We start from the raw sequence: 22,725 nt of genomic DNA, 5'->3' as shown, positions 1-22,725 counted from the left end.
CTTATTCATTTTAATAATCCTGTTGCCCTGTTTATTGCCTGACACATATTGTTCAGTAAAATTTGTATGATCTAAACAGAAGTTATTTGCTAAGCATATCTAACAAGCAAACAAAGAAAAAAAAAAAGCAAAGACACAAAACAGTAATAACAAAATTTGGGGTTAGAATCCTGACTTTACCAATCACTCCTGACAACCGATCCGTTGCTGTGTAATCTTGGGGAAATTACTTCTGTGTGCCTCAATTTCATTCTCTCTATGGAATAATAGTACCTGTTTCATATGGTCCTGTGAACCTTGAATAAGTTAATACATACAAAACACTTGGAATTTTGAATGGCACATCATCATTATTAGATAAATTGTAGTTAGTACTATTTTAATTTATTCTTCATGACCTTAAGCGTATTTCAATGTTTCAAAAAGATGAATAGGCATATTTCAAAAAGATGAATTGACCACTTGATTTCCAGTTTTTAAATATCATGTGAATATACATAGATTCTAGCAATTACACAAAAGAAATCCAGTGATTAAAGTGCTCTATTTTATTTTAACATTGAGGAAATGTTCTAGCCATTCTGAAATGGTTTGTTACTCTTATATGATATAATAAGCACATAATTCATGGCGCTACATACTACATTTTAATGTGGTAAAAAGAACTTCAAAATTATTTCCTCAGCTAACACTGAGTAAAAGAATAGCTCAAGAGACTATATAATACAATCAAGAGTTTCCAAGACTAAAACTTGACTGACCAAATGCATGTTTATTAAATAATTAGTCCAGATATGCTAATTACTATATTAATCCCAAATCTACTATCTCTCTTCTCCACTGGTCTGTTAAGTTTATAATATAATGATCCAAATAAATCATCCGATTGGAGTACTGTGATATTTTGACTATCCTTGTGCTCCCAGAAAATTAATTCCATTGAATGTTAGCTTGGAAACAAATCTATCGAAAGCTATAAATCTACAGAAAACTTGCTTTTCCATTACTTGTTAATATTATAACATTGGAATTGTGTTCATATTTAAGATTTTTTTTTAAAAAAAGAGGAAAGCAAGCAGGTTTTTCTATTAATGTAATAACAGCTACACCATGCTCATTAATAAAAGTATAATAAGATTCTCTCATTTTATTTAGATACTTGACATGGGTAAAAGGAGCCAGAAGTTGTTTGCAATTTTGTGTCAGAATATAAATGCCCTTTATTTGACATGGATCTAGCTCCAGTAGGCTGGAAATATTCCAGGCTGAAACATTTGCAACACGATTTTGCCAGCAAAAAATTGGTTGATTGGGGTCATATTGGGAAAAAGAGGTGAAGTGTACATCTATTTGCATTCAGTAGCATTCCTCATTGCCTCAAAAAGTTACAGTTGAGGAATAGCAAAGAACGACTTAGAAACGTTGCCATGAAACTATTAAATGTTGAAATAGCCATGTAATTTTAACTAAAGTTGCTTGTCTTTAATTTCATTAGGGTTCCATACAAGTGTACATTTCTAAAATACTGAAGTCTGTTAATAGTTAAGATGAGTATGAGAAAATTTGAATTGAAAAAATGTTAAAAAGCAGAAGGAAAATGCCCATGCCTCAGATTTTGAATCGCAAGGATTGGAGCTACACTATGACTATTCAAATGTAGATTAGAAAAGTGACAGTCATTTCCTTGTGCAGTCAATAAAACAATTAGCTCACCAAAAGTGCTTTTAAATCAGGATCCTAGTTTTTCTTTGGTTTAAAAGCATCTAAGTATCCAACATCTGCAAGTATTTTATTTTTTCAAAATGGTAAATCACATGAGTTTTATCTTTTAGAATCCGATGTACTTCAAAAGCTTTGTGTCTGCCCTTTATTTTATTTTATTTTATTTCTTACATGGTTATCACTAAAAAAGAGAGCGGGCCTGACCATTGTAATCTCATACTGATAGTATGCAGAGATCAGAGGGAGGGGGGAGAGAAAAGATGACCAGACAGAGAGGAAGAGAAAAGAAGATGGAGAGCGAAAATGACAATGGTTTGGGAAAATATATTTATCTGGGATGTTAAAAGATAAACTGGGGCATATTCAAAATGTTAAGAGTTTGAAGAAAAATTGAGTGGAACCAGGCAGCACCAAAAAGAAAGTGGTTGTGAAAGCTCCACCTACAGGAGTTAGAAGCTTTCTGTAGAAGGTGGAAGCAGAGCAAGGCAATTATTGATGGGCTGTGGCTAAGAGTTCGCCTTACTTGGCAAAGCCTGGTTGACTGTGATTGGCTGTCCTTAGGTTTTGATTTCTTATCCTTGAGGTATTTACAGTCTTAGGTTTGGGTTTGCTTTCATTGGCTGCTAAAGCATTCGAAGCACTTCAGTCTAATGACCTCCTTGTAACCCAAAGTACGAGTTATTGCTTCAGGAAGATTTTTTTTAAAAGATTTATTTATTTATTTGAAAGAGAGAGATAGAAAGAAAGAGCAGGAGTGGGTGGGGGCAGAGGGAGAGAATCTTCAACAGACTCTGGGGCTCAGTCTCAAAACCCATGAAATCATGACCTGACCCGAAATCAAGAGTCAGGCAGCCAACCCACTGAGGAACCATGCTCACCAGGAAGATTTGGCCTTTCAAACGGGCTCATTACTTTTAAGGGAATGTGTGTATCTGGGTGTGTATAGAAGGGAAGAGCCTTGAAGGTACTTTTTCAATGTTGGTACATTTAAATGTTGCCAGATGTAAAATGCCGTCTCCTTCCAGGATCTTCGAGATCTCCTCCTCTATTCCCTCCTTTGCCACGAGTGTTTATGGGTTTTCTTAACTTGGAAAAACAAATTTCCCTCACTTCCCTATATCGCCATTTGGCAACAGCCCTCTTTGTTTCTAAAGCCCTCTGTTAAGAGATGATCTGGCGTATTCTATCACTCTGCTAAAATGTCTCAGATACACACTTGACTTCTTCCTGAACACATTGAACAAATGAACAAATTGTGAACTTAAGTGTGAACAACTTGCACACGTACCATTCATCTTGGTTAAACCTTACAGAATAAGAACTATTGACAGCCTCTTCCTTATTAAAACCTTATCTTCTTAGGACTTTTGTAAGTCTCTTTGGCATCGATGGCTTCTTGCCCTTGTCAAACAGTATCGCCTTGTTCCATGTGTTGGTTGCAATGACTTTGCATCACCCAAACAAGTGATAAGCAAGCTGCCATCATATTTAGCCTACTTACCTTTAATATATGGCTCTCAATCTACCAATAGGATCAATTTTCTAAAATGGCAAGATAGTAAGATTTAGAGGATAAAAGTAGACACAGTTCTAAACAATCAAAGTTTATCATAAGTTTTAAGAAAAACTTTCCACCATGGGAGTCAGTAAAACTATTTTGATTTTGAAGGAAAAATTAATCTCATAAGCATTTTTATTTTCCCCATCCTTAACCTCAATCTGTCTCCAATTTTTCTAATTGCATAAGGATGTTCGGTTGGAGCATTAAACTCAAGATTCCCAACTGAACTAGTTATATTTCTTTCCAGGCCTGCCTCCTAGATTCTAAGTCCAGTTCATTTTCCAGTTTTTTAAGTCAGAAATGTGGGACTCCTTGTAAGCTTTTCTCTTTCCCCACGACCCATAAACACTCAGTGATCAAAAAACACTCATTTAACTTTTAAACATCTCTTGGCTCTGTTCTGTACTCTGTGACTTATTTCTAGAACTCCTGCTTTAGTTTCCCCAAGATTGTTGCAGTAGCCATGTATTTTTTTTGCCTAGAATCTTGCCTTTGCCTCCTTTTCATTCTGAGGCCAGAATGAAAGTTGCACATCTTTTTTTATTATTATTCCCCTATTTAAAATTTCAAATGTCTTCCTTTAAACTTGAGTATGCATGTTGTCCTGATCCCTTGGCTCACCTTGTTGGCATGGGACAGCCCCTGATCCTACAGCAACTCCAGCTCCCGACAGATGCTTCTTCAGCTTCTTCCACTCCCGGCCTAGGTGCATATTTAGCATGACAAGGGTGATAGCATCTTCTCTTTGGAGAGGGAGTTTTGGAGGTCATAGGACTGATGCAATTTCCAGTTTGTTCTCATGAATCTCATCGCATCCCTTGCAGGCTCCTGATTTCCTCGCTCTCTCTACTTTATGCCCATATTTTCATCCCAAGTGCCTCTTCTTCTGCTTTCAAAACCCAACTCCACCTGCATAAGTAAAACTCTCCCATAGCGTGGTTAATATTAGAAGTACCAAGGGAAGGGGTGCCTGGGTGGCTCAGCCGTTTAAGCATCTGCCTTTGTCTCAGGACAAGATCCCAGGGTCCTGGGATGGAACCCAGCATCCAGCTCCCTGATCAGTGGGGAGTCTGCTTGTACCTCTTCTTCTGTCCCTCCCCCTTGCTTGTGCATGTGCTCTCTCTCTCTTTCTCAAATAAATAAATAAAATCTTTTAAAAAGGGAAGTACCAAGGGAATTTCATGAATCCAACTTCCCATTTCACCATTTTTGAGGCCTGTTCATTGAGGGTAAGGACAGCAAATTTAAGGGAATTTCAACCTCTGTACATCGTCTCTGTGTTAAAAATCCAGTTGGAGGAAAGTTACTCAGAGAAAGTTGGTTTTGAAGATACATCACTTATGTAATTCAGGGCATGTAATTATATACAGCTTTTTAAACATCTTACTTAAAAAATATAACATATATTATGGACTACAGCAATAGCATGGTTATCACTCATTTGTGAAAACACTCATTTAAATAGAGCTAAGTGAGTTTTCATCACACTCTTCTTCATAGAAGCATCTGAGAGATGCTCTATAGAAATATCTTTTTACTTCATAACTTAATTATCCAGTCTAAAATGAGCTGATTTAATATTTATATTTTTGCTAAATCACAAAATGTTAATTAAATAAATAAATAAATTATTTTGATCTACATATTCAATTTCAAAGAAATTTTGCAACATAGCTTGAGTTCCACATTTCTGTCCATGCAGAGATCCTCAAAATGTTATTATATGCTGCAATGGAAGTTACCCAATGCAAAGCCTATACTGTAGAAGCTGAATTTAATTTTCATTGGTCTCCACCTCTCCATTTTACTACGGTTTTTACCTTTGTTCCTCCCAAATCTCTGTTAGGCAGTTCCACTCCAATGATCTCTTTAGCGGAAATCATTTAATTTTTTTATTTTTTAGTTTTTGAGATTTTATTTATTTATTTGACAGAGAGAGAGAGTGAGAGAGCAGAAGCAGGGGGAGCAGCAGGCAGAGAGAGAGGGAGAAGCAAGCTCCCCACTGAACAAAGAGACCGAAGAGGGCTCAGTCCCAGGACCTGGCATCACAACTTGAGTCGAAGGCAACCACTTAACAGTGAAACTCATTCTAAAGGATTACTATACATGGATTTGAAGAGAAGATATTAAGAAACAATCCTTTCTTCTTGGGTGGAAAAGCTATCTTTAAAAAAATCTATGTTGGTGGTGCAGCTGGGTGGTATAGTTGTTTGAGTGTTGGACTCTTGATTTCGGCTCAGGTCATGATTTCAGGGTTGTGGGATTGAGCCCCACATCAGGCTCCATGCTCAGGGTGGAGTTTGCTTCAGACTCTTTCTCCCTCTGCAACCCCCAACCCGCCTGCTCTCTCTCTCTTAAAAAAAAAAAAAGCAAAAGCTATGTTGGTGCTACAGATTATTATTATTCTGGTGCAACAAAAGTTGCTTCTCAGATACCAAAATATCAAGTGTTGTTTCTGAAACTGAAGCAATCTTACAAAAATATAGCTATTTCCAGGGATTTTGTCAAGAGACAATAATGGGATGATTTGGAATTCCAGTTAGTGTGCTTTTTACAAACTTCCATTGGCAGGATATAAATACACCTTAGAATAACTATGGAGGAATAAAGGTGCTGCTTCAAACATTTCCTGAATTCTTGACTTTCTTTGATGTGTTATATTTTTCACATATTGGCCTTACTTTCAATTTGAAGTGAAACAGAGAAAAAGAAAACAATAAACTCATGGGAGGAAAAAAGGCATATAAGAGAGTATAAGAAATTGAAAGCCCTTCTATTGTGATGATAAAAATTAAAGATGGCAGTTCTGACATCATTGAGTTCAACCAAGTTTATTCGAGTTAAATGGTCTAACCCATGAGTTTGTTTGAAAGTTACTTCAGACTGATCCTAAAATGCTTTAAAGTACAATGTCTTGAGTAAATGTCCCTTTGATAAAGACACAGACCTTAATAAGTGGATATAAAAGCACATATTTTTGTTTGTTACTCTTTAAGTATCCGTACTTAGCATTGTCTATGCTGGAAACTCCGGGGCCTAAAGACTCAAAGGGCTATTAAGTTCATTGTGAGTGCTTTTCATTTCAAATGTGTTCTGGTTAAAAATAAGCTAAATTAAATTAGTATTTCAACCTTACATTCTTAGGAAATTGTTGACTATTATAAATGATGTCAAACCTCAAGTCCAAAATGTTTAATAAGAATTTGCATTCTCTCAGTGACATTTCTGAGTATAAGAAACATAAACACAGAGGAGACAACCATTGCTTTCTGCATATACTAACACAGCATTTACATATTTTTATCTTTTTGTTTGTTTTTCCTACTTTTGTTTCCTTTCTTCCCATCCTGGGGGTGGCATGGGAATGGGAAACACATCTGAAGCTCTGTTTGGCACTGGGTAAGTTCTAGGGAATTCTGTTTACCCAGAGTAATTTCACAGTACTTCAAGCAGGAATTGTCATGTAACTCAGAGTATATTAAATGATGCATAATTTGCTAAAATTCTTCTTAACACGATCAAATTTTCACTAACAGAAACAAAAGTATCCCAGCACTTAACTGCAATAAGAATGGAGAAACCAGTCACTGAAAATTAGAATTTTTTTAGGTCTGGAAATACACTATATATTTTCAGACAGTACTCTTCACATATCAAAATTAGAAACACCTGTGTAGCAAGCCCATGTGCAAGGCGCTCCTATGTGCAAGGTACACACATCAACGTACATACAACTTGAATTTTTTTCTAGTTGGGGTAGCATTTGTGACACTTTTAAAAGCGCTTACCTCAGTTTAGATCTAAATATTTAAACGTGAATATTTTCTGGGGGTTAAGGAACAATCACTAGTTCTTTCATGTAATTGTTTGGATTTCACAGACCCTGCCAAGGTGGCCTGTGACAACATAGTGACTGAATGATCACAAGACAATATTTATAACGTCTACATTCATGGAGCACCACCCTATGTTTGAGTTAAACGGCTCTGAGAGTCCAATTAATAACATTTACTATTTCCTTTACGCTGCTTTAGGTGCTTTATACCAAGGAGTTTATATACAGTGAGTTTGAGTGAAGTTCAGTAAATACCATCTAATGCAGGCAGAGACTCATGGGCAAAAGGGGCAGAAGATGCCTGGGATTCCTGTTCAATCACCATCTCTTGGAGTGGCTCAGACGGATGCAGATAAGCAAACCTCCTCCACCGCTGAGATGCTCTTGCCACTGATAAAATATGCATGAGGGCAGCCTACCGTTGGGAGGGTAATTCCTTTGGGAATGGACACCATGCGAGGGGAATTTAGGCCTCAGAGGTGTAGGGGGATATGGAAATGACTGTAGTGCAGCATTCGGAGACCTGAGTTGAAGGTGAGATCATACACAGAGCTTGTTACTAAGGGGACAGCCGCTGCCCCAGCTAGAAAACTGACAAGAACCTCTGGCTCATTCAAGATTCAAAGGCAATCTTGCTTGTTTCTCCACATTGACATTTATTAATTACCAGGTACCATACTGTGTGCTTCGAATGTATTATCTCATATAATAATCATAACAACCTTGTGAGGTAAGTATTATTACTCTTATTGTCATTTTACAGTTCAGCAAACTGCAGCACAGAAAAAAATATTTTTTCCCACTATATAATACAGTTTGCCAGAACTGGATATATTATAAATTGGAATATGAGAAGGTTTAACATAAAGATAACAGGTATGAAGGGGTGACTTTCGAATAGTGACTTTAGAAAAGCATAGACCAATGAATTTTATAGACGTGGAAAAAGTTGATCTTCTCAACATCATACAGCTATCCGTGGGGGGAGCACCAGGACTAGAGTGAGGTGAGTGACGCACTCACGTTGGGTACAAAATGTAAGGACCCCGAAAAACTCAGTAATTAGGACGCATGATATTTTAATGCAATAGTTAAAATTACAAAATTAATGCAAAAATCTGCACTGAACCAAATATCAAAATTTTAAATAAAGACAGGATTATTATTACTGATTTCTCCTTCTGTCTCTGCCTCCAATATGGGCTGGCATTGCACTGGGTGGGAGGCCTAAACTTGAACGCTGTCAGTCTGAGCTCAGGACCCAAGCTTGTAACTGTTCTTTGCTGATGTTTGTCAGGATTTGAAAGATCAAGAAGAGTCTAATATAACTTAAAGAATGTAAGACTGATGGTCAAGGATAATGGCGAAAACATGGACTTGGTTCTTTAGGAGGAAAGCAGAGAAAATGACTAATTTAATTTCCAGTGTATGTTCCCATTTAGAAACTTAAGTATCTGTATACTTTGACTTCAAAGACAGAGGGCCAATAGAAATCGTATTTAACTTTAAACTTTTCCTTGCCTCTCTTGGCACTCTTTTATCAGTGCTAAGAATCCAATTATCGATCATAAGGATCCTAGAGCAGTTTCCCTGCATCTGGTGGTATATTTTTCTGTAAGAAATATAAGATACAATTAAGAGTGACTTGAACACTGAGAAACATTTCTTATCTCACATAACAGAAGCTCTGGAAGTAGGGCGATTATTCCAAGATTGGATAATTCAATGCTTCAGCAATGTCATATGGACTCTAGTTCTTTCATTTTTAACCTTTGCCTTCCTCAGTGAATCAGCTGCTGTCTTTATGGTTATAAGGTGGCTACAGCAGCTCCAGGCTTTATGTACCCATGCAATAAAGTCCTTGTTTCCCCTTTTAACAGCAAGAAAACCCCTCCCAGGATCTCTCATCCAGTATCTGACTCTAGAACCAATTGTGAATTCACATTTTTGTTTGTTTGTTGATAGCAATATAGCAAAACCTCAGTTTTCTTATATTTAAAAGAGAGATAAAATAATATAGCTACCTCATTGGGTTATTGAAAGGGAAATGTGGGTTAATATAAAGTTCTTAGAGTAGTATCTGGCAGGTAATACACACTCTCTAAATGTTAGCTACTATTATTTTTATGATGATCCTAATGTAATATATTTAATTTAACTCATGGAAACATGAGAGGTAAGAAAATATAATTTAAAAAAACCCACATCAATAAAATGTTTAGTTGCCTTGTATAGGATTATTCCCATTGATAGAATTTGGATGTGATATCCAAGAGAGGGAGTTAGAGTCAACTTGAGGACTACTATCTTATTTAAGATATATCTATAATTTGTATCTTTTATCTATGTGTACATCTATATTGATATTTTTAAAGTTGTTGTCCACATAACTAAAAATCAGAGGCTGATCACAAGCCAGCAACACTGACTTCATGAAAACATCCTGGTTTGACTATTTTAGGACCAGGCAATATACATGTCTGCAGAGTGTATATATATAGTGCATTTAGGCATAAGGATAATTAAACTGATGTCTATTTGTTGGATTTTATTGTTAAGTTCCTCAGTGAACATTTAGAAAAAAGGGAAATGGGGAAATGGTCTCAGTCTATTCAGATCATAAAAATCCCATTTGCCATATTCTTCCATTAGATATAAAATATACTAGTGCTAAAAAATACATTTAATGGTGCCATTATAATCCAGTTCCTTACATACAGTTCTTTAAAATTTTTCAATTGCAATTATAAAATTCCATTTCATTTCCTTTCTCTAAGGTTTAATCTCATCATTCAGACTACCATATCTTGCTCATGCAAAACTCTCCAGAATGCAGTAAAATAGGATCCAAAAAGTAAAGTTACATTGTCACTGAATCATGAAGATAAGTTTTGTAACTTGGCATCCTTGGATGGGCTGTGAATCCCCTGAAATAGAACATAAAATTTAAAATTTCCCCAGAAATCCTTTCTCTCATATCGCTTTCCCCCTTTCTAGTATATGTGCTGTCTAAGGGAGCACACACTTTCCCCCTTTCTGTAGGATCTTACCCATCAGCGTAAAATGAAATATTCTTTCCATTTTAATAGTGTTCAAACAACTGAAAACCCACTATGATTCTAGTACTCTTTAAACATTGCCCAAGCTCTGTCATTTACTTTATAGTAAAATCTACTTACCACCTCTAAATTCTTCCCATTTGGTCCTGAATGCATTCCACTGTAACAGCCCTTTGAAGGTCACCGATGACCTCCTCATCGTTAAATCTAAATGTCTATTCTCAGTCTTCATCTTACTTGACTTATTGGCAGCTTTTGCCAGTTGATCACTGTACCATCCTCAAGACAATTTCCTCACTTGACATCTAAGACATTATACTTTTTCTGGTTCTCTCATGCTCTCTCTTGATGTGTGTGTGTATATCTCTGTCTCTCTCTCATCTCTCCTTGTCATAATCAATTGCTGGTTCACCTTTCTGACTATCTCTTTGTCTTCTAAATGTTGGTATGCTCCTGGGTCCACTTCCTTGGTGATATCATTCAGTATCATGATTCTGGAACCTTCTATCCTCTATTGAACTCCTAAGTTTCTATCTTTGGCTAGGACTTTTCTTTTGTAGGTCATATTGGGTTGTACAAACGTCTACATCTCCACATAGGTGTCTAATAGGCAACTTAAGTCTGACAAGTCTAAAACTCAGGTACTTATATACTCCCCCTAAAAAACCCTGTTTCTTTCCAGACCTCCCCATTTCAGCAAATGGCATTTCCATCATGCCAGTTTTTCATGCTAAAAACCTTGAAGTTATCCTGTACCCTTCTCTTTCTCTCACACCAGGAGCCAAACTGTGAACCTATATGATTAATTCTATCTTTTAAATACATTCAGAAAATGACCACAGTTCACACACACACACACACACACACACACACACACACACCTATCACCCTGATAGAAATCACCATCATGTTTCCCCTTGCTTATTTCATTTGGCTGATCTCCCTGTTTCCAACCTGGCATTCTTTCAATCCTCAACAAAGAGAATGAAGTTACGTATGTCCAATCACTTCATTCCTTTGCTCTAACCTTCCAGTGACTTCTTATCTCCTTCAGAATAAAAGCCTAATTTTAGAGTCCTTAACCTTTAAATAATATATGTTGATATAATTCTAGTCTTTTAAGACATCAAAGGGAGAAAAATCTCTGAAAAGCTAAAATAACTTTTAAAATTAAGGAAAACATAAGTCTAAAATTTAATTTAGATTGATAAAAAAGTCAGTTCCAACTTATATCATATTTTTAGATAGATCACCCCTTCAATCAGATATTAGAGGCTATCTTTGCAGCCTCAGAGTAATTTTCATATAATTAAAATGAGAAGGAGAAGGACAACATTTTGGAAATATCTATTATGTCTATTTGCTTGCATTTTTATTTTTTAATCTTTCATTTCACAGTTTCTATTTCCCAGGATATAAAAAAATGGAAGATTTATAGACTTCAGTTTTTCCTAATTCTATCTACTAAAGTTAGTAGAAATTTAAATATTTTTTATTTTCAGGTACTGGGATGCCTAACAAGGATAAACAAATTGAATCTAGCTGGAACCTGATATGAATACTACCTTGACAATTCCAGATTTTTCCTGATGCACCACAAACTATAATAAATGGACCTATCAGTCTTACTTTAGTCACAGCTACTTACGTCTACTTGGCACTTATTGTTTGCCTAAAACTTTACAGAGCCATCTTCTCCATGATGCTTTCCAGTATAATATGGGCCACCGATGATAGCTTCTGTTTCTGAACACCCATAACGTAGGGAGTATATTGCAATTTGAATAACATAGATGCACATTATTTCAATCCATTCCTAATCTTGCCCTGTATTAAACTCTTACTTAGATTATAAACTTCTCAAGGACAACTTCTTTCTTGGTAACCCCGTAGTGTTTGGTACCATAGGTATTCAATAACTTTTCTTTTTAATTGAATACACATGCATACTATGACAAAATATAGTTTCTATTTCTGAGCCCCCCTCCAAATTGTAGCCAAGAGACATTTGCATTTATAAAATTAACATATTTTGTGTCAAAGACACAAATTAGGATAAACAGCTTTCCTTAGTTTTTTGGGGAATGATTGTAAAATTTTTCTCTTGTTTTTAATTACTTTTAGCAAGCTCTATTTCCAAGATTGGCTCAGATCCTCTAAAACTTGTACATGATGCTGTGGAAGAAACCACGGACTGGGTCTATGGCTTCTTTTCTTTGTTGTCTGACATCATCTCGTCTGAGGGTGATGAAGAAGATGATGATGATGGGGATGAGGACACTGATAAAGGTACAAAGAGCATAGCAGCACACCTAACTTCTCAGAACAATATTAGTTATGCAGTATGGTGGTTTGCTTAAAGTTAAACGGGCACTTAGGTCAGGCTAAACCAAAATGAATACGCTTCTGAGTTCTAACAGCATTATCAACAGGCTGCCAAACTCAGTAAATCGGTCCCTATTTGGCTTTCATCTTACAGCTCATCTGCCATTATGGCAAAGATGTCAAAATTAAATGCTACTATTTGGGTAACATTATAGTAGAGAGGGTCTTACCGTGTACTACTATAAACTCACAATCAGACCTTACCATTTATATGCTTCTTTGGGGAAAAAATAGTAGCTATTTCTCAAATTTATCCTTAGGTAGACTGAAATAACAACAACGATTGACAGACATACGTTTTATACATGTAAGTCATATTCATGATCAAATAGAAAGCATTTCCACTGAAATCATAATCAAAAGTAAATTTATTGAAACAAACGGAGTTGGAGAATGGAAGGACATATTCTAAATGTCACAACAATTATGCAACTAGCCTATGTACTCTCTTGTATATATTAATAAACAAAAGGAAATAAACTCCAACCATACATAAACTACTATTGAATGGATGTGAAAAGAACAAAGCGTTATGATTCTGTCTTTTACATGACATTTTTTAGGGTCAGCCTTAGTCATCACAAATCATGTATTCAGTCTTGACTACCAGGAAAGCTCTTATTAGTGTAGTCCTCGCTATGACTTTGTCTGAATTTGTATTTGTTTGGCCCCAGTGAGAGGTCGAGACGAACAATAGAGAACTGAAATGAACATGATATACGAACTATAATGTATAATTTGGATTGCTGCCACAATTTCATTGAACTCATAAAAGTGAAACTATCTCACATAAATGTACATAAACAAAGTTTATACTTAAAAACTGGAATTTGGGAGGCAAAGTAATATAAGGACTACTAATGTCAAAACTAATAGATGGCTTCTTTAATGAACAAAAGAAAATGGGAAAAGAGAGAGGCAGGATTATGCTATGCTGAAAGTTTTTCTAATTTACTGTTTTTGTCTTGGTATAGGAGAAATAGAGGAGCCTCCCTTGAAACAAAAAGGTTGGTTGTTTTCACCTTTAAAAAATGTGGTAATGTTGGTTTTCAGCATGATTCAAATATTTTTTATGTGAGTTGTAGCTTACTTTATTTTTAATGTGCAGTTTTTGTTTAATGATTAGATTGAGGTTTATAGTGAGGTAGAGAAATACTTGATTCTTTCCAATGAAACTGATCCCACTATTTTTCAGTTGATTATTTAATTGATGCGTTCATCATCGATGTGCGCCAATCCACCTACATACAGATCCATGTGATTTGGAATCAGGAATGAGGAGTGAATTCCATAGCCTCAGAAATGGCCCAGCAGATGATGATGCCCATGATCTTTATTCTCACTGTGGCCAGATTTATTGATTTTAAATTTTTACTCATTTCCTCCTTATTTTATTGTCACTATGAACATTCTTCATTTTTAGGTGAGAAGTAGGGGACAGGGTGTGTGAAAGAGTATGGAAAAGAATAATCTTGGAGGCAAAGACCTATCCAGTCAGTATGTGTCATCTATCACTTCAAAGGAATAGCGTTACCTGGGTGTACTTGGATGTGGAATAGAAGGATTTCTTACAGAAATATATCTTGCTAGGCTCTTCCATCACTGACTGGGATGATCACAAATCCAAAAGATGGAAGCAATATGACTAGGGAAAAGGGGTATAACTACAGGGCAAGAGCCTCACAGGAGCAAGTATTTTTATAGGAAAGAGTAAGAATTGTCTAGAAGGGACAATAGGGAGAAGGGATACCATCCTGATGTATGGTTGGTGCCAGAGAGAAAGAGCCAACACATAGCCAGACTTGTTACAGTTGTGATATGTTAGTTATTGCTGGATATGTTCAGCCACAGGCTTTTGGGAGTGTTTACTCCAGGGGAGAATTTGCTGGCTCCTGTTGCTATCCGCCTAGAACTACTGTAGATGCAAACAGTGGGATCCAAATTTGGAGCTTCAGCCTTGTCTGAGCAGATGATGATTATCTCATTATCTGGGGTAAAATCCACTTAGTGTATGTTAATTTGGAAAATTTGAATTTGTAACTTGTCCAACAAATGAGAGCTCAACTAGTGAAACCCAAATGTGGGAAAGCCAGAAACGAAAGTGTTTATGAAGTTATTGAGAGGAGAAGACAGGTTTCTTGATCACAAATCCAGGATGAGAACTAAAGCCGTAGTTCAGCCATCAAATCCAGGTTTAGAGATTCTAGATTAGTTTACAAACTCCTTGAGGGTAGAAACAGTTTTTTTATAGCTGACTTCCAAAGTAAAGTGCCTAGAAGATAGTAAAAGTTTAAGCTATTGAGTCATTAGTCATTATCGGGAAACAACAGTTTATGTGTAATGTGCGCTCCAACTGGAAATAGAAGAGAGAAAAACAAATAATATTTTCTTATTACAAATTGAATTCCACAGGAATATCATAAGATCATATTCTCCATAAATCAATATCTAGGATTTAATAAAGAATCTGTTCTTTCCTTTTGATTTGAATTTCCCTGTGGGATTATTTCAAAATTGTTTCATGTAATGATTAGCATAAATTGCAAATCCACACAAAGCTGCTTAATTATGATTCTTTAAATTATTGCCTTGTTTTATAAAATCAACAGAAAAACTATTAAATAGTTGTTAGGGATACTTTTGTAAAAGATGTCAGTAATGCTCATTAGTTAAAACAGTCTAAGTGATATATGTGTTTAAAACCATACACTAGTGTTTTGAAGGATTACTAAAAGAAGAATTGACTTAAAATTATCTGAATATATTCTCTTAATAATACTATTCACAAAGTTGCATGAGAAAATGGACATTTAAGGAAACAGCTTATATATCCTACCTTGTGTGTAGAGGCTATGTAATAATGGACATTGGTTAAAGTGGACTGAAGGAAATATATTTCATTATAAGTATTATTTTTTTATTTATAAGCTTTTCCATTTAGTGTCATAGAGGCAATGAGAATTTTAAAGCAATAACTAATATTTTGTGGAACATTTCTAATTATACTCTGTTTTAAAAAGCGTATTTTAAATATTATTATAGAAGAGATGCTATGAGCTTATCCCTATTTTATGATGGATTTTTAATACATTTTCATATTTTAAAATTGTGGTTTAAGCAATATACATTTTTTTTGTAATTTAGAATAACAATCTCCTAGATCATTTGATTTTCATCCATTTAAATGACTTTTTATTGATCTCCTCATGAATACTCTCTCTCCCATTCAGATATACTCAATAATATTTAGGCATTTTATATTACCTAAATTATAAGGCTGTGGTATTGTTTATTTAACTGTCCTATGTCTTCATGAAGCATTTTATTTAAATGCACTTAACATGTTAGTTTCATTTGTCCAGTTGCTATTTTCATCAAAATAAAAACTCAAAGACCCTATTATTTATGGGTGGAGTTTGCAGTTCTAAGTTGATGTGGAAAAGTGGTCTAGTCAAATCATCTCAGGGTTGCAGGATTGATTATTAAGTAGATTATTAATATGGATGAAATTTTTGATTCTGCAATTCCGTGGCTTATGTTGTTATATATATATACAGCTTTAGAGTATGAAAGGTAGTACCTAGAGTCTTTATGCATCTTTATTTCCCAGCTTGTCAAAGTTTTAAAATAGTAAATTCTATTACCAAACACTACACGATGAGAGTCCAAGGCACTGAATCATTATAAAACATTATATTTTTATTATATAATTATTTAAAACGTACAATCAGGACAAATAAGTACCATCGTAAATCATAGTTCCTGAGAGAATTATGTGTTCTATGTGGTAGGTGTGCTTTGTTTATCTCGCGTCTCCTGTTGTGTAGCTTCTTCACAGGAGGGCGCACATCATGGATGTTAACTCCCCACTTTCCAAGGGGTACACAAATGTACCCCCATTAATGGAATGAAATTCTATTTGTATGGTTTCCTAAAACAGATTTGCCTGAACACACATTTAAGTTCATAATAGTACTTCTACTTTACAATATAAAGAAATAGCCTCCCCCATCCTAAAATTGCTGGAATGCTGACGCAAAAGACCAATAGGCCTTTCTGCCCTGTCCTGCGTGAATCGGCTAAAGGAGAACCGTGGTGCTGATACACAAATGCTCTTTTTCACAATGGGATGGTCTGACGCCAAAGATATGGTGGAGTGGAGGAGACTGGAGCAATGATAAGTTTCATTTAATGACTTTGCCTTTTATTTAGCCAAATAATGAGAAAGATTGCATTGCTTTTGAGAGAGATTCCCATGAGAGCAAAGCAAAAAGAATATAAATAGGAAATACTAACAGCTAAAAATGCCTTTTAAAAATTTAAATGTAAGTAATTCTTTTCATTTATTCTCAATACTTGCTCTTAGGAAGTGCCATTGGCTTGAAAGAGCACTTTGAAACAACCAAAGCAGTGTAGGTTAGTGATGCTGATTCTTTTAAATATAACTGGGATATTTTCTGAGACAACCAAACTTTTAAAGATGCATTGACTAAACCCATAGATGTCACATTTCAGTGGTACCTTTTAGATTAATACTCTATTGTTCAAAAAAGAATTTTAAACATACTTTATGTAATTATATTATGAAACATTTAATTTAATTGTAGTCAGACCTCATCTTATTTCATCTAATGTAAGATCTTTAATATTTTGTATCTCCTATTGACAAAAAAGTCATATGCTATTTGCAGAATCAGTTTACTATATATGTATATATATATACACACATATATATTAAAGCATGTGTATATATATATGCATAATACATTATGCACCATTTATTCATTATATGTTATTTATATGTATTTTTTACCTCCTATTAACAAAAAATATTAAACTATATCTTAGCTCTTGGTTTTATATGTATGCATATATATGTAAATGTATATACTTAATATATATTCTCTTTTGCTTGATAATTATACAATTTTATGGTAGCTAACAAAATTATTAAACTTATTTATTTTATATTTGAAACTTATTTAGTCCCCAAAGTAAAACATTTGAATTTGATATCCCCCTCACACAGATATTGTTGAAATGTCAAACTCTTTATCATATCTTAGTTTCACGAACAGTTTAAAATTTTACCTACATATTACATGACATTAGTAAAAATAAAATAATGGACAATAGAATATGGTTTGTCTTGTTTTTATAACTTATTCTTAAAATAAATTTATTATATTAAATCTACCTCAATTTAGTCTTTTCATCTACTTTTAATAACACATATTCCAGGTGTGTTGTAAAATTTATTCTTTCTTAATAATTTCCTCAAGATGCAAACTAAAATTTTTTGAACTGCAAAACAAAATTATATTTTTTGAGAGAGGTAAATTTGATTTGAGTAAGAGGTTTGAAAACAAAGGCTGGTTTGCCCATTAGCTAACATGGCAAACATTTTTTATAAATAAAGTGAGCAGCCTCCAAGGTCTAGATAAAATACACCTAAAGCGAGACATATATGTAAAGGTACATAAGACAATATCATTTTGTCCAAAGTCGTTACCATTTACAATATTTTGATTTTTCTTCACCTTTTTTGAATATATTGGTTGGTTACACAAGGTACTCCTGAGTAAGAGTAGTAGAAATATCTAGCAGTCATTTGGTAAGTCTGATAAAATCATTTGACTTCCAGGAAATTCAGAAAGTGAATGACTCTCAGAATAGAGTAACAAACCTTTTGCAAGTCATGTGTTTTTCAAATTTTTGTTTCCAGTATAACTGAAGAAGGCATTAGTCAGTTACTCAGCTGAGAGATCATTGAAAATAAATTCCTTGTTGATTCCCTATGTCATTTTACCATTATTTGGAAGAAGATTTAAAAAAATAAATAGCATTACCATAATAAAATTGTCATCTCTGTGTTTGTGTGGGTGCATGTGTGTGTAGGTCTACATACGTGTACATGCATAAGGCATATCTATGCACGTGTGCATACATGTTCACAAGGCTTCTCAACATTTGAATCTTTAAAAGTAAAAACAGGGTTAGATTTATCATTGAATCTTATCTAATTCCATCTGCAAATCATATCCACAAATACATGAACTAATCAAAGTTATATGTATCTCACAAAGAGATAGAGACCTTTCCAAAAAAATTTTGCTTTTCAGATTTAATACTTTATGAAAATTTGTAAGATATTAACCTTTAGATTCTTATAATCACAGGATATGAAAGAAATTCTAAATTTTGATATATAAGCTTTTTTTTTCTAGAGACGTGTGATAGTATAGTCAAGAAAAAAATTTCCAATGATAAAAATATATTGTTCTTGAATAAAATTTTGTGAGAGAAATGGAATGAAAATACAAATTCAAAAAGAAAAAAGAAAAGACATACAATTTTCAGATGTTAAAAAAGCTTGTTTGTTATTTTAAATCCATAATGAAGAATCTCAAAATATTATGGTATTTGGAGTCCATCAACCTGATTTTTCAAGAGATGAAGCAATTTTATTTTTAGAAGTCAAAATTTATAATAATCTATTAATTGTAACTCTTTAACTTACAATAAAAAATTTAGAAGTTATCTTCAAAATATAGAAGGAGATGAAATTTCCCAAAGTTTTCTAAGACTATGTCAAGGGAAAAAAATTTAAGTCACTGTAATAAAAATGAACATTTTGTGTTCTGGATGACCTGAGGATTCTGAGTGAGAACAGAGCATGGAGGCCCAAGGTTCCACCATAGACAACAATGTGTGTCCTTAAATAATCGCTATTTCAGAGCACTGTAAATTTGTTTTTAAATAAATCTTTTTCAAGTGTTTTCTATGTGTCAAGTAATATCTTAGGCCGAGGAGAACATATAAGTCTTTGCACACAGCATTCCTAATGCTGATGATGAAAGTATGTTAAATAAGATAATAAATAGGGGCACCTGGGTGGCTCACTCACTTAAGCGTCTGCCTTTGGCTCAGGTCATGATCCCAGGGTCGTGGGATTGAGCCCTGCATCATCGGGCTGCCTGCTCACTAAAGAGTCTGCTTCTCTTTCTCCCTCTGCCCCTCAGCCTGCCCCTCATGTGCTCTCTCAAGTAAATAAGTAAAATTTAAACAAAAAATGACTGTAATGAATGGAGTTTTTATGTCATATGCCTAAAAAGAAAATCATCCCTTACTAATAGCAGGATCAATGTAACATTGTATTCTATAGCCAAAGCAATTGCAAATGAGTCAAAGATCATCTTATTTAGTATAATGTACTGAAAAGACCTTATCGAAGAGTTTATTTATTTATTTTTTTTAAAGATTTTGTTTATTTATTTGACAGAGATAGAGACAGCCAGCGAGAGAGGGAACACAAGCAGGAGGAGTGGGAGAGGAAGAAGCAGGCTCCCAGTGGAGGAGCCTGATGTGGGGCTCGATCCCAGGAATCCGGGATCAGGCCCTGAGACGAAGGCAGACGCTTAATGACTGAGCCACCCAGGCACCCCTATTGAAGAGTTTAATAAATAGATGAGCAATTGAGATAGTAAATAAGATAAAATAATTTGGGCATTGCATATTTGATCACGATGAGGTGATTATATACAACCAAACTTAAAGAGGATGAAAATATGAATAATGATAACTATATTGCAAATAAACTATTTTAGTCAAAAATAGAAATATAATAAAAAACACATAAATAATTTTAATTCTCTTAATTATTCATAAGTACTCCCAAGTCAAAGTTAATCAAAGGCTTGCCAACACAGATACAGAAAGGGAGAGATAAAGTGAGGGAGGGATAGAGACAGGGAGCCAGAGAGGGAGAGAGAGAGAAAGAGAGAAAATCCAGTATTCTTAAAGGAAAGATAAAAATATATCTCCATTCACACTGGGTGTTATACGCAAGTAATGAATCATGGAACTTTACATCAAAAACTAGGGATGTACTGTATGGTGACTAACATAATATAATACAAAAATATTGTTAAAAAATATATACCTCCATTCATAATAAGACTTGATATTTTTCTATTTCTTTTTCAAAAATAAAGTATCAGTTTGTCACAAACCTAGTATGATTTTGCTTTCATATTTCTCTATTGGTATTTATGTGATGCTGACTTTTCAGATTGGGTAAACATTTACAGAGAGTATAATTCTTTCGTGGATATATAGCTTTTTAAATTTTTTGTGGTAACATTTCCAAGGGCAACATAATGAATATACTTATCTCCTTTTTACAGTTTATTCTTAGTTAAACCTCGGTCTGTAGTAACTCTGTAGATAAGAATAATCATTACACCAGTTACGTCCTTTGGAATATGTGATTTTAGAAGATAATAATAGTCCCCTAACAAGAAGTTACATTTTATAATGTCATTTTCAGACATCTAGCTTTAAAGTTCCGGAAGAGTCGTTTTAGTCATTTGGATCTACGCACACTCAGTGTTTTGGGAAGGAAGAGCTGCTTTTCAGTTTCAGGAGCATAGTGGCCTTATGTGTTAAATCATTGCTTGCCTCATGGGAAAGAACTGGATGCCTCACTGCATCACGCTGAATTTCCTTGCTTCCTAATTACGTGCTCGTTGAAACAAGGACTGTGCTCAGGTTTGAACAGGACCCAAGTACGGAGGCTGAGGTACTGTGAGGTTGTACCTGATGCGTGTCAGCAGCAGAGGAAGAGGCTCTTCTCTACTTAGAGCAAAACAAATTACATTCTCCTTGTAGTCGTGTTTTTAAATTTCCCTAAAGCTCCTTGGGCTGAAAAGAACCCAGTAAATTTAAACTCCCTTCTTTCATTGTGTATTTTTCGTACTTGATTGAAACCCACAACAGCTCTTTGCAGTCAGGGTGAATAAGGAAGAGCCAGAAATTTGCACATCATAAATATTCAAGACTTTAGGATTAGGCCATTGAGAAGGTTGTATCACGTCATCGGGAGTAAGATAGATGGACACGTTTCTATGCCAGAGATTTCAATCCATCCATCTTTGCTGGCAGCTTCGGTGGTATACACCAGGCTATACATGAAGTGTCTGAAAAATATGGCGAATGAAAAAAGGAGAGGAAATGGAAAGATGACTAAACTTGTTAAAATTCATAGGCTCAGAATATTGGTTACTAGGTAGGCCCTAGTAACCTTGTTAAGTAGATGCATTTATCTTTGGACCTCTTCCCTTAGTAAGTCTGGATCAAAACTCAGCTCCGTAACTTCAGTGCTGCATTGTACCCTTGGGCTCCACAAGGAACTCACTGCTTTACCTTCTGCCCGTTGTTCCGATTATTGATCAGAATCACAATGGCAGGGAGACAAGGCCCAGAGAGAAGAGGCAGCAGGCCTGGGGGTAGACTCAGAATAAAGAAGTCTGAGGAGGCTGAGGTGAAGGTCCGTGACCCCGAGATTCACTTCTCCATGGGGTTGCAGCTGTAGTGAACTCTGGATCCACCGGGTCAGGCAACTTTTGTATCTTTATTTTTTTTTAAAGATTTTTTAAAATGTATTTGAGAGGGGCGCCTGGGTGGCACAGCGGTTAAGCGTTTGCCTTCGGCTCAGGGCGTGATCCCGGCGTTATGGGATCGAGCCCCACATCAGGCTCCTCTGCTGTGAGCCTGCTTCTTCCTCTCCCACTCCCCCTGCTTGTGTTCCCTCTCTCGCTGGCTGTCTCTATCTCTGTCGAATAAATAAATAAAATCTTTAAAAAAAAATGTATTTGAGAGACAGAGAGAACGCATGAGCAGGAGGAGGGACAGAGGGAGAAGCAGACTCCCCACTGAGCAGGGAGCCCGATGTAGGGCATGATCCCAGGCCACTGAGATCATGACCTGAGCCGAAGTCAGACACTCAACCGACCGAGCCTCCCAGGCACCCCTGGTGACTTCTGTATCTTATGCTACTAGAAAGAGCTCACCCCTATCGAGGCGAGCAAACCAGAACCGGGATGATAGAAGGTAAATAATAGTAGGTAAATACTACCGCAGATAATAGTAGGTAAATACTACCGCAGATAATAGTAGGTAAATACTACCGCAGATAATAGTAGGTGAAACAAGAGCCTGAAGGAACATGCCAAAGAAAGCACTGAGATTATTCCTGTTCTGACGAGAAAAAAAAACATAAAATGGTTGGGCCGGAGCTGAGTCGTCTCAGAGACCCTTCTTATTCGCCGTGACGCTGGCACCAAAATCTGATATCAGGGTTGCTTCAGTCTTACCTACAAATC

At 35.4% G+C, this 22,725-nt stretch overlaps 1 protein-coding gene across 1 annotated transcript in view; it reads left to right on the top strand.

The window, feature by feature from the left end:
* Positions 1-22,725, top strand: part of TRDN (triadin) — a 276,837-nt gene that overhangs the window by 9,647 nt on the left and 244,465 nt on the right. Inside the window, 2 exon segments of the mRNA XM_040627484.1 lie at positions 12,302-12,466; positions 13,537-13,569. Of these exon segments, the coding sequence (XP_040483418.1) occupies positions 12,302-12,466; positions 13,537-13,569 (198 nt within the window).

This window comes from Ursus maritimus, unplaced genomic scaffold (genome assembly GCF_017311325.1).
Source record: "Ursus maritimus isolate PB19 unplaced genomic scaffold, ASM1731132v1 scaffold_13, whole genome shotgun sequence".
Classification (NCBI taxonomy): domain Eukaryota; kingdom Metazoa; phylum Chordata; class Mammalia; order Carnivora; family Ursidae; genus Ursus; species Ursus maritimus.
Note: the sequence above shows the minus strand (reverse complement) of the source record. Positions and strands in the feature narration are given on the sequence as shown.